The sequence below is a fragment of the Topomyia yanbarensis genome, chromosome 1 (genome assembly GCF_030247195.1).
Source record: "Topomyia yanbarensis strain Yona2022 chromosome 1, ASM3024719v1, whole genome shotgun sequence".
Taxonomy (NCBI): Eukaryota; Metazoa; Arthropoda; class Insecta; order Diptera; family Culicidae; genus Topomyia; species Topomyia yanbarensis.
In genome coordinates this window covers 21,598,866-21,612,316 of record NC_080670.1, presented here as the reverse complement: position 1 = coordinate 21,612,316, position 13,451 = coordinate 21,598,866, and the positions used below count along the sequence as shown (strand labels likewise).

General features: G+C 36.5%; 2 protein-coding genes across 10 annotated transcripts in view; one reads left to right on the top strand and one right to left on the bottom strand.

Moving 5' to 3' along the window:
* The window catches only part of LOC131677072 (RNA helicase aquarius), a 323,960-nt gene that overhangs the window by 225,166 nt on the left and 85,343 nt on the right, over positions 1-13,451 (top strand). The gene's annotated exons all lie outside the window — the stretch shown is intronic.
* LOC131677076 (probable G-protein coupled receptor Mth-like 11) overlaps positions 7,523-13,451 on the bottom strand; it is a 73,847-nt gene continuing 67,918 nt past the window's right edge. For all 9 annotated transcript variants that reach the window (XM_058956646.1, XM_058956647.1, XM_058956643.1 and 6 more), the window contains exons 5-9: positions 13,162-13,307; positions 8,544-8,688; positions 8,291-8,395; positions 7,932-8,104; positions 7,523-7,861 (exon numbers count right to left, since the gene is read on the bottom strand). In XM_058956646.1, coding sequence (XP_058812629.1) covers positions 7,824-7,861; positions 7,932-8,104; positions 8,291-8,395; positions 8,544-8,688; positions 13,162-13,307 — 607 coding nt within the window. In that variant the 3' untranslated portion in view covers positions 7,523-7,823. The remainder of the gene's footprint in view (positions 7,862-7,931; positions 8,105-8,290; positions 8,396-8,543; positions 8,689-13,161; positions 13,308-13,451) is intronic.

Sequence of the window (13,451 nt, the reverse complement as noted above, 5' to 3'; positions counted from 1 at the left end):
GAGCCTCCTAAGCGATATAAGAGTTGTCTATAATAGCATTGATGAATATATCAATCATGGAGAAAAAACATACTATCCACCTACTTTTACCCTCTTGCACAACCAATAACTTACATCATAATCAAAATTTCTGCTTGTGTGTAATCTGTTTCAAATAAAATTCAGAGGAAAAAATGCGTAAAATCTTTGTGCTGGCAACATCCATATCCCTCCGGAGGACGGGCAAATGGCTCAATGAACAAGCAGTCGCTGTTGCTCTAAGGCGATTTGGCGAAAATTCTAATTCTAACACCATGCAAACAAGCTCGCTGAACTGTCATTTTTTCGAGCACATTTACTCATATGACATCATCTTGCAATGTCCAATTAGTTGGTATGACGTCAAATTTTTAACTCAACGAAGCAAGACGAAACGCAATTTAGTGTTAAAGTTATTGGCAACACAAGTGCAAAACATGGAAACAAATAAGCAGCTAGAGGGTATTTCCTCAAGTGTCTTTGGCAATAACAGCGTGCATTATTCTTAAATTATTGTCCATCAAGAACTGCTGTAAAGAACAAACTAGAAATGAAAAAAATAAATAAATTTTATTCCATTGTTGAAGTATTGAAGGAATAATGGAAAACTACAAGGAAACCTATATTTGTTAACTTTGCTACTTCTACTCAGAACCAAGTTTTTGGCAACCAATTCCAAGCGCGCTGCCATTTGTTTATCTATATTCGTGTATTGCCGAAGAACATTTCCGGAAATGTCAAATGGAATGGTGTGGTAAATTTTATAATTGTGGATCACATATACATGCATATAATCGTGAAAATCTCACTCGCACTATAATTTTTAGGTATAATGCTCGTAATGGATATCAACGCTTCGATTATGAAATCGTTACCATAAACCTTCCATCTGGTCATCGTATTGAAAATTTGGTTATTCACAAAAAAATGATTGAGTTATGACGAAGCGTAATAGTGACCGGAAAGATAAGTCGAGAGGGTGACACAAAATACACATTTCGAAATAGCTTCGCGAGAGAACTGAAAATAATCTTCACTGCGAGGCCTTGTTCGGTACAATTCTTCGGGTACTCAGACAATCAATGCATATGTACCTACACAATATGGTCGCAAATTGTACAGTAGTTTACTGGTAACCTTCTTTGTCGCGCAGTATTGCCAATTGACAGCGACAAATTTCACCACTGCTAATGATACGCCAAGATGTTTGTTAATCAATACTGCCGCCGATTAGGCCTGAATGTAGATCGCAGCAGCGAAAGGAAAGAATGTTAGTCCGACACTTGTTTTTGCTAGAGACCGTATATAATACTATGAACTCCACAAGTGTCACGGGAGGAAGGAAATTGCATCAAAATAGTGCTGGACAGGGTTGTTAATACGATACATTTTTCGCGATAATTTATCGGCGTTACTCGTTAACGATAATGTATCGTCATCGAAAACTCCGTTAACGATAATGTATCGTCGCCTTCATCGTCATCGTCGATAATTGTATCGTCGTATTCATCGTCATCGTCGGTTCATCGGTTATCGCGATACATTTTGCGTTACTTTCCCGTTTATTGGAGTTGAATTTGATGCGGTTAACTTTCAGATGTTTAGAAATAAATACCTATTGAAGGACATGTTGTTGACAGTTGAAAATCAATAGTTTTGGACATTTTCTATGCACAGCGGAGTCCGATGATGCGTCAAAGTGAATTTTTTTTCAACTTTTCGGGAAAGTGTATTATACTGAAGGGAAAGTTGATGGCAGTTGAAAATCAATAATTTTGGAGATTTTAAATACGCAGAAGGGTCCGAAGATGTGTCAAAATGGATTTTTTTTTTAATTTTTCGAATAAGTTGGTGCACAGAAGAGTCCCAGGTACACAGTGCGGCAAAAAGGCGATCAAAATTGTTTTGACCTTGAAGAAAACAAATTTTGAGCTATTGTGTAATTAGTAATTTTTATCACGCAAAGACATATATTGAAAAAACTACTAAACCACTATTATTAGACCATTCACAAATTATACTACACATTTAAGTGGTGTGGTGATTAACAGATTTTATTATAATTTTAATTTAAACTAGAAGATTTTGAATTATAAAAAGGAGAATATACATATTTCCAATGTCTAGTTGGGAAGCTTTTAGCCCCCTCCTCCGTTTCTTCTCTCCACTATGTAACAAGATGCTTCATGCTTCCTTCTTTTACCCTCAAATATGTAGTGTAATTTATGAACGACCTCATAATAGAGTTTTAGTCGTTTTTGAATACAGTGAAGACCCGTTTTTATCAGCCCCTTGGTGAATTGACATTGACTAAATCGGCACATATTTTTTCTGGTTCTGAAGAGACGATGTCGAAACGCAAACACCAAGACTAATATATTTTTTTCCTTTCTTTTTAATAAACCGCAGTGGTTAAAATAATCTTCTTTAGTCCCTCGACAAAGCCTCATAACCCGTTCTTATTATTTAGTAAAAATTTCCCTTAGGAGGTCTTACAGTACAGTAGTATTATTTTTGTTTATTTTGCAGTATATATAGTGTTTGTTTTACAGATTCGTCTTGGTGAAGCTATACCTGCGGAAATTTGTGGCTTCCATACCAAAACATTGCTTTTTGGACACTAAATCATTCGATAACTTCTAAGTTGTAAGAGATACAAATAAACTAACATTACAAAAATTCTGTATTTTCTTATGTTGAACGAAATCTTGGAACATTTTGAAATTCTACAAAATTACCAGGAAAAGTATTTTGAAATAAGCAATTTTGTGGGGTATATCAAAGAAATCTTCACAAACGTATAATTAAATCGACAGATAGACACATAGTCTTTTCAGCGAAATTAATACTAAAGATATTCTCAACAACTTTGCCAAAGAATTTTTTTTTTATTTTCATTTAAATGACCAAACAAAAACTTGCTTCACAGCTTTAGAGGGATTAATCACCTAACTAATACTTTTTAAATGCAAAAAATATAAATAAACTTTGCTGAAGACACTATAGCTAAAAAATGTTTTTCGTGGTTCAAAGAACTTCTTTCACCTTTTTGCCATTTTGGAAACACTGGGCACTGGTGGATTCTCCTGTGAATTGAAAATGTCCAAAACTATCGATTTTCAACTGCCAACAACCTGCCCTTCAATATAAAAAGTTCGCGAAAAGTTGAAAAAATTTCTATTTTTACTCACCGACGGTACATGTCCAAAACTATTAATAACATCTTCAGTATAATAAACTTTCCCTAAAAATTGAAAAAAATCCATTTTGACACATCATCGAACCCCTTGTGTATTGAAAATGTCCAAAACTATTGATTGTTAACTACTAATAACTTTCCCTTCAATATAAAACTCCCGAAAAGTTGAAAAAAAGATTCCATTTTGACACATCGTCGAACCCCCCTGTACATAGAAAATGTTCAATACTATTGATTTTCAACTGCCAACAACATGTCCTTTAATAGTTATTTATTTTCAAACAATTGAAAACTAACCGTATCAACTTCAACTCCAATTAACGGGAAAGTAACGCAAAATGTATCGCGATAACCACCGATGAATTATCGACGATGACGATGAATCCGACGATACATTATCGTTAACGGAGTTTCCGATGACGTTGACGGGTGGTTAACGTTATCGACGATGACGATTAATTATCGATTAACAACCCTGGTGCTGGAGTTCGGAAGCGATTCAAGGTTTTAGGAGTCTTTGTGTGTCCGGTCACCAAGAGACTCAGTAGGTACCTAAAATATGTTTAAGGAATATTCTAAAGGCAGATAGACAAATTATGTCTTCAAACGTACTTAATTAAAATATCATTTTTACCGAAGACAAACTAACAAAAGTAAAAGCACCCAACAAAAAATGAAAAATAATTCAAACCAGCTACAAATAAAAACTATCGATTGTTTTCGGAACGAGAGCATGAAATAATTTTGAGCGACCTAAAATAAGCATTATCTGTACTTTGTATGGTGGACATTCTACCAATTCTAACTATGCATGCGTGTTTCATAAATTTTTTACTGCTAGAAAGAGAAGCAAGCAGGTTTAACACAGTTATATAAGAAAAATGATAAGAATTATTATTTACTAATTTAGCACAAAAAATTATACAGTCCAGGAGATGCAGGAAATGAAAAGAGAATTTTGTTTTGTCGTTTCTTACGACATGGGAGCAGAAACCCAGTGCATCAATTCTTGACTTTTACTGTCGGATGCCGCACGACCTCTAGGCTGGGTTTGTCCGAAGAATGATATCAACCTTCTAGTAGCGCTCATAAAACGACATTTGTCTAATTAATGATTTGTGTAACCCATTTGACTATTTTTTTTACAGATTTTTAATGATTTGAGAATAAAAGGGCTCTTCACAGCGATTTATGCTGGAGAAAATTCTAAAATTCTATAAATTTTTTGGAATAATTCTCTGCCGATAAAGAACAGTAATTAAGCTATTATATTTATATTGTATTTCTTCGATACCGTTCCAATGTATCGAAATTAACAAAAGCGGAACTATTTCAACATTTTGTGGATAACATACTGTATCAAAACATCCCTTTTATCTCAGTTTGTAAAATGGTTTATTTGCAGGATTTAAGAAAGGCGAAACCAAATATTTTTTGCGTTGTTTTCTACACAAAACTGCATTTTTTTTCAAAATAGTTTCGGAAATTAATTAATGTGTCTAAATTAGAAAATCTTGGAAATAAATATTTGATTGCCTAAGATAAACAATCTTACCCGATATCCTCATATAAATGAGAATTTCATCATATTACCTATATCTATACTCTGTGCTGTAAAACAACGTTAAACTAGCCTGAATGCCTTATTTATAAATGAAACTTTAGCATTATGAAAGCTGAAAATTGACCTGTTATTCTTCAGAAAAATTTTAATAGATAACCAATTACAAATCCTGAGCATCCCTAGCTCCCATATACCTGCATCGCACGTACCCACACTGACTTTAATTTACTCACCTTTTTTCGTTTGTTTTTTTTTTTCATTCGAATAAACGCACACCCATTCCCATTAACCGGCGCAGTTTTCGTGCGAGCATAAACCCTCGGCCAGACATTAACGGATAGGTCGGTCATAGATTTTGCTTACATTTCTTTGAATAAACACAAACCCACCAATCGGCCGGCCAGTACAGTATTCTACCGTCGACCGTCGGGGTTTATATTTATGGACAGAGAGCTCAGCACAAACACTCTTTCAGAAGCCGCTGAATTTATAGTTACTCTAGTATTCCAGCACTCCTCCCTAATGGTGGCATTACGTGTAGTTGGCAGAGAGAGAGAGAGAACCTTGCCCAACCAAGTTTAGTTTGTTCTTTTCATCTTTTTTTGCTAGGCAGTTTTTTTTTTGTTGTTGCCCGAAAAGCATAAACCCATAACGATGAGTGTTTGAATGGAATGGGGGAATCCCAGCCTTTTTCTAGTTTCTCTGTCGAGTTGCTGGTTAGCACATTTACCTGGCTGTGACATTCAATCTTAATGATTTATTCGTTTTTTGGTTGCTGTAACATATTTTCGGCAAAATTATTCCTACCTGTTACTTAATACATAGATGTTAAAGTGTGGAAATGAGTGTTCCAATCGATACCATCTAATTTCACTCTTAGTAAAATGTAGATAAGGTAGTGATTTTTTTTAGATTCATACTGGCGACCCAAAGGGATTTGTATGTGCAATCGAGCATTTAGGGGAATGTAGATTCAGACGGACATTTAGATTATATTACGTATTTCGATTTACTCGGGTCATAAGAATTTCTGATCTAATAAAATAGGTTAAAGATAAGATTAACCGGATAACCTAAGTAAATCGAAAAATGTTAAATATCCGGTACATTCCAAACCAGATTTTCACGCTTTCATCATTTTTACATTTCTCGACAAACATATGATTACGGCCTAAAAGCCAACTGTCAAAATCCACTTTGAATGGAAATTCCAGACAAACCGTTACTAGTCGAACACAGTTCACAACAGTTTATGAAAGAGAAAACTTTTCTCTTTCGTTTATTATCAACATCTGTGATTGGCGTGTAACGGTTTGTCCGGAATTTCCATTCAAAGTGGATTTTGACAGTTGGCTTTTAGGCCGTAATCATATGTTTATCGAGATTTTATATTTCTGCCTAGTTCTTGGTTTTGATTTTCAAATTTTTCTTGAAGTTTGTCCATAACAGTATGCTTTCCCCTAGGTTACAGCGCGTTTAATGGGAACTGCTTGAAGGGTGTATGCACAAGCGATTCTGTGGAGTATAACCAAAGGCGTTTTGATTAGGTGCTAGCAAGCTTTTTCTTTCCAAACTTGAGTTAAAGCGATAGCGGGGAGCGTGATAAATGTGAGTTGTCGAACTGCAGGAATGTTGATTGGAGATTCTTTTTTCTTTTTTTTTTGTTAACGACGAAGAGGGAGTCAATTTTTAACTGTTGTAACGACATTTAATATGCAAGTGAGTGAAAGGAATGAAGTATATTTTTCAATACTAAGAGCATAGTACTCAAGGTATAGCAAAGAGTTGAAGGAAGAAAGTTTAGAAAAGCGTGGAATAGCGTAACATGAGCAGCAAGCTTAGAGTTTCCCGACGACTTCACCCTTTGTCTTCTACCGCAGGAGTCAGGATATTTTAGCACTTTAAAAGCGAATCACCTGAGTCTGCGGCGTGTGCCCGGACAAGCGTAAAGTGACTTAGTACTTTATACTGACGGAACCGAATCGTTATCACTTTTCTATGTGAATGTGGCATTGATCGGTGTTTGTTGAATCGTGTGGTTCATCGTGCGTCGATGCTGAATTACAGATGCTGTATCTGTAACGAAAAGTTCTCAATTCCCGTTACAGATAAAATAAAAACTTTCGTTGTTCCTGGTGATATACCTGTCACTCGATTTTCTTTAGTCGGGTTTTCAATGGTTGCTAAAAACATTTAAATTTGGGTTGATCGAGTTATCAAATCACTTTCATTCACTATTCTATCAGTCCCGAAAATGTGTTGATGTGAGCTTTTTTGGAAGTGCACAGATGAGAAAACCACTCCAGAGACGCAGTTATTCCTAGTTTGTTCAGTTAAGGCATTAACCCACCCACCCCAGTTGGTCTGGGTTCAATCCCAGTCGAGGTCGTTCAGATTTTTCAGGGGTGAGAAAAATCTGAGGTCACGCCTTCCTTCGGAAGTAAAGCCGTTGGTCCCCGGTCCATGAGTTGATGGGTCGATATCCAATCCAGATAGTAGGAGTGTCACCTCTCTGGCGTCGGTGTTTGACCTCGTAGCGGAAATAGGCCGACGGAAAATAAACAGAATTGGAAGAAGAAGAAGGCATTAACCATTCGGCTGTTAATCATAGTTAAATCATCGTTGAGTGAGCTTACTCTACATGCTACTTTTAAAAATGTCAATATTAATGCGCGAATAAATTGCAAGAACCATAAAAACACAAATGGATGTCATCGTTCAATTGAACCATTCTTCGATCGTTTTCTAGTAACGTTTTGTAATTCAGCTGTTACTGATTTGCTTGCAAATCTAAAATTCAAATTCTTTAACGTGTGAATAAATGTCTTAGCTATTTTAGTTCTTAATCAAAGGCATACAATGAAGCAATTTTAAAAGCTATCAACGATTTCATTGGTGTGTATGTCAAACATGTTAAAGTACTACCGCTAAAATAAGTCACTGCGCCTGTGTTAAACTTCGGTTCCTGCTGCTGCTGCTGCTACTACTACTACTCGAACACGTCAAATCCTATCTCGATGGAGTGGATTATGTCTGTTCTTTTCACTTGATGATTAGGTCGTACTTTCCGTACTCTCGGTCTAAAAAGAAATAGATACTGTAGATGGTTTTGAAATAAATCAATCCTCCCACTACCCTAAAAACACCTACCTTCATCGGCGAGCTGTTCCTGTTCGTCATCTTTCAGCTGCGACCAACTGGCTGGACCACGGAAGCATAATATCCGCCGGCCGGAAAGCTCCCGCTTGATACGCTGCCGCCATACGATCAGCACAAAGAAGATCAGCACCCCGTGCAGGCAGTTTATCGAATCGATGAGAATCCTGTTCAAGTGGGGGTTTTCAAGTGGTGGTCGCAGGAAGTCAAAAGTGGAGAGCCGGTTAATTTTAGCTCGATCAACAAAGCAAACACATTTCGAAATAATATACGAGCATCATAAAAAATATCGCAATTATGCTTGTGTCGACACAAACATGCGGTACCTTCTGCTGGTATCTGCTGATACTTACCAGAACCAAGACCGGCTTAGATGACCATCCTCGACGTGGAAAGAAATGATTTCGAATATCCAGATTAGACCGGCCAGTAAAAATAATCTCAAGTAGAGCATGCATCTGAAATGTACAAACATGGGAAATGAAAAACGATCTATCACTTGCTTATCTCGTCCTCTATGATGGGTATTAGAAACGTTGTATATTTAAATGTGGTACGCAATCATCAAGTATTCAGCATAGATTCAAACACGCCTACTCCTCTTACTTGTATCTCAGTGCCTTCTTTCGGTCCGGGCTAATGTCGTCCCCGCTGGTATGCAGATGGTAGCTGGTCCAAACGAAGAGGAAGATGTTGATGCTCAGCATTACGCTCAGTGGCAGATAGACGAAGTAGGACTGTTCCCGTTCCGCTGCGAGTTGTGACCGAGAAAAGTGGGAAAATTTTCAACGATGAGAACCGAATTGGACTGGAAGAGGTGGTAGCGTGGGGGACTGTTTGGAATTGAATCGTTTCACTACTGCTGGGATTATGGGAGGAAATGTTATTACCGGCACAGGGCTACAGTTGGAGATTGAAAAAAAATAGTTATTTCATAGTTTATTGATGAGAATGATTCTGCTGTAAGTCATGTTGAATGGTAGAAATATGCGTTCAATTGCAAGACTTATTGGATTATTCCGCACAAGGTGGCCAAAAAAAAAAAAGAGACAAACTTGAAATCGATCGTAAACCGACAAATGGGCCTATATAACAAATGTACACAAACGGAGATTTGAGTAATATCTTAAAGAGGAGTAAAAATACTTCATAATAAATATAAAAACTCATTTAAAAATGTTTCACACTTCATGAAAATCAATAAAAAACTAAACGGCGGATCTGACTTTTAATTGTAAACAAGCCGCCAGGCGGATTACGCCTCTGCATTTCTAAGGTAGTGTGTACGGGCGAAATTGACAGCATCATTACTTACAAAGCCCGTAAACAGAGTCGCCCTAAACAAAAACCAACTGCTTGATACGCCCGGGGGGAATAACAAATTTTCCCCTCCGGCGAAACCCACATTTGGTTTTTGTTTTCTGGCGACACTGCAGGGCGAAATTGTGAGTGGTCAAAATAAGAGGGCGACTCAAAAATGGCCTAATTAACATTTCATAACAACACTCGGCGAAATATATTTTTTTCAATTTTAAAAACGGAAACGTTATTATATAAAATATTTTAGTAATGCTTCCGAAAACTAGTATTGTTTTGAAGTGTTTCAATACATTTGAAAGCGCAGTATGCAAACACTGTTAAAATACGACTAAATTTTCTGAAGCGAATTTTCAAAGCTATTTTTCTCGATTCGATATCATTGCGTCTTCGGCCCTTTGGTCGGTTCATGATCGAAATGGTCCGGCACGGATTTGAACCAATTATGAGAGGGTTATAATGCGATTTTTTGTATTGAATGAACCCCACTCTTTTTGACAAATTCTCAAAAACTATCGTTTAAGAAATCTAAAAAATGCGAGTTTCCTTTAGCAGTGCTGCCATTTTTTCCAGATTAAAAAGAATTAAAATTTAAATTAGCAATTTAATTTTCAAAATTCTAATGCCACATAAAACATTTAACCTCAATATAATTTGAGCCGATCCTTGGACTCTAAATTTCTCACATACAATCGTAAGCATACAACAAAAAAATAACAACTGAGTTTGCACATAATGTATCGTGAAGTAGAAGGGAAATGTCATAAAATTTATCTATCGGGGTTGGTTTTTATGGTCATATAAATTGTTTTCAATACATATTGAACTATAAAATGAAATTTTCTATGTATCTTGGGATCGGATTAAATTAGATTAAGGATATAAGTGTATCTTAAGTAAAAATGTCGTCGCTTTGCATATAGAATTTTGTGCCAAAATATTTGGTGGAGCATTTCACCGAAATAATTTTTGTTGGTTTTTAGTTAGAATCTCTTTTCAATTAACCACATTTTTTTCTTATATTTGAAAATTGCATAATATCTGATTTGTTCAACAAAACAACACTATTTATAATCAGAACAATAGTTAACAAGTATATCTTCTTTTCTCTAATTGCAGGTATGAACTTTCTGACATTTCTAGCGGACTCCTACACCCAAAACGTGCCCGGTAAGATTCGCTTACATTAATGCAATAAATACGAGCAAAAATTGCAAGCGTTCTGGTAATGTGCGAAAATTGCAAGAAGCTTCCTTGCATGCAATGCAAGAAACAGAAAAAACGAATTTTGCCTATGTATTAGCGATGTATGTGTATTGGTGACCAATATGCGTTATAAAAAAAGACTGTTGGCATTGAAACATGAACCCCGCACAAACTGATCGCTAAGCAATACTTTATCCACCCAACCATACTACCAGATAGTAATAAGTGGATAAAAGTCATATATAAACAGTTGGATGATTTCACGATTAATGAAAAAAGTAAAACACCCACCCAGATTTGAACTCAGGCTCTTGCGCATCATAGCTCTAACTATAAGTACTGATCTGTCCTTACACGTAACAACAGGATGTTAAAACTCGTACAATCGTCACATCCGCCATTTGATGCCGTCTTGTGTGTAATGAATAAACCACAAAACTGCGTTTGATGATGTTGGTGAGGAATGAATAAAAAGTAGACGGAAAATAAAAACTCGCCCTGCGTTGCTATACCAACCAGCATAGGCACGTGAATGTGGTGGTAATCCTTTGACAGTGTGGTGAAGAAAAGTATGTACGTATAGAGAGAGATGAAGTGGTTTTATCTGCTTGCAACAATTGCCAGCGGCTTTCACTGCAAAATTGCAAGCGATGCAAACATTATTTGCAAGTGATTGTCGCTTGAAATTATTGCAAGAGATTTTTGTTTTGGGTGTACAAGTTTTTTCAACAACTATTTTGTTACAAATCAATTTTAGATTATCGGAAAATTGGAATAATTTGTAAGTGTCTTGTTGGTTTCTTTTTCGTGCGGTCTTTGCACATATACATATTAGGGTGGCACGAGGATGTATGAAAAAAATTGAATACCGCAGAACCAAGTTAGAAAAATTCGTAATTCTTCAACGAACTCCTACGCCAAATCTGTTGGAGCACGTTTTAACACAAATGATTCTAAGTTTGTATGGAGTCTACTATGAGAAAATAATACATTTTCATTCAATTCATGGCATATTCATGGTGCCCCTGAAAAATACATTGTATGCTACATTCTATAGATTCAATCAAGTAGAACAACTTCTACTGGTTCATGAGTTATTGCAAAATTGAACTTTTGATGCCATGAAAGTTATGAAAATAGTGCTGCCTCCTACCCGGCGAGTTGATTCTTCAATCAAGTGAACCTTGACGTATTTGTTGTGGTCAACAGTTATACCGTTGGGGTAAAGCAGAAATATAGTCCAGATGGTATCATCCGAAACATGTGATCTAAAGGACTTGGGGTCGAATTGTATCAGAATTATTTTAATGTATTTTTTTGCGTACAATAATATACGTTGAGCAAATTAAAATTAAAACAAGACTGAAGCGGGAAAAATTCCCGTTATTTTGAAGCTCAACTGATGTTCACCACATCTCTGTGGAACTGGAACTAGAACTGCTGTAGAGTGCCCCGTAAACTGAGGGTAGGTCAATTGAGTAAACCGGGTAGTATCTGTCACTATACGCCAGCAAGAGTGTCTCCGGCCATGAAGCACTATTTGATTTTAACCAAAAATTTTGAACGAATCATCCAGGGATTAAGATTGGAGTAGCATCGTGAATATAACGTTAGAATATAACTTTGCTAAAATAAAATAACAGAAATAATTATTACGATCTCCCTTATTACTTTATTTGAAACTAACAATTCTACATAATAACGTTCCCGCTTTACAGGCAGCAAAAAAATTTAAACATTAAAAAATTAAGAATCGAACTCATGTCCTTCAGATTGTCTATTTATGACGCTTGCATCTGAACTATAAATCCACCTAAAAAAATTTACTGAATTTTTGTAATGCTTTCATTCTTCAGTAAATGAGCATGAGCATGGGCATTATGATCGTACAATTGGTACTTGCTACTACGTGATTAGCCAGAAAAAGCGAAATTGCACGAAGAATCGAAGACTGGGAGTAATTAGCCATCCCCAAAATGCACGTTTCGAGAAGTCTATATTTCGAAATGCCAATAACGGCACCGGTCACGTCTACAGTCAGGGAGGAAGGAAAGTAATGTTAGTATGACAAACGTTGTTATGGAGACCTTGTACACTTCTGCCTCGGGAAGGAGTATTTGTTAGTAGGATGGGTAAAACGTTGTACAAATCCGGATTCACTTTGATAAGGGAAACGATGTACGCAACTTTCACTAGTGTTTTCATTTTCATGTGTTTATTGCTCTGGGCAGCCGGACTGCTGAGAATTTATGATAGATTTCCACCTTTTTTTAGTTCTTTTTCATGAAGACGCTACGTTTAGCCAACGCACTGGTCCGTGTTAAATAAATGATTTAGAAAGAATCGATAGGGTTGGAAATTTTTAAATTCAAATTCAATCTGCTAAGCTCACTTTCGAATCGTATCAAATAAACGAATTTTGAAAAGGCACATGAGCAACCGAGATATTATGTCCACCGCAAAAAGATTATCGAAAAATCATTCAAAACCTTAATGCTATTAGATTATCGAGGGATATTTTGGCAACTTTTCTGTTATTTTAACGACTAACATTTCGTTTTTTATTTAGATGTTTCATTCCAATCGGAAAAGATAATCGAAACCGTTCTACTGCATCCCTGTAGGTTCGCCTTTCCCAAGCAACAGTAACGCGATGAAATGAAACGACTCAATATATATGATAATAGCATATTCAGCATACTTCGGAACCAGCAGGATATCTCCCCAAAGGTAGCATTCCGCGAATGATACACGTACACCATTGCAGTCAGCGTGAGGGCCACCGTATTCGCATAGATGTGATTAAGGATATACCATGCGCGCTCCTTAATTTTCCACTGCCGTGCCCTGCAAATATCGTAATCAGAAAAAAAAAAAGAGAGCAAACGATGAGAAAATGGAACGTCTGTTTCCCGCAAACCAGCGTCAGTTCCAGCAGGTTCATAGGCAGGCCGTTTGTAAATTCCAACAGTGATTCTCAACACAAAAATT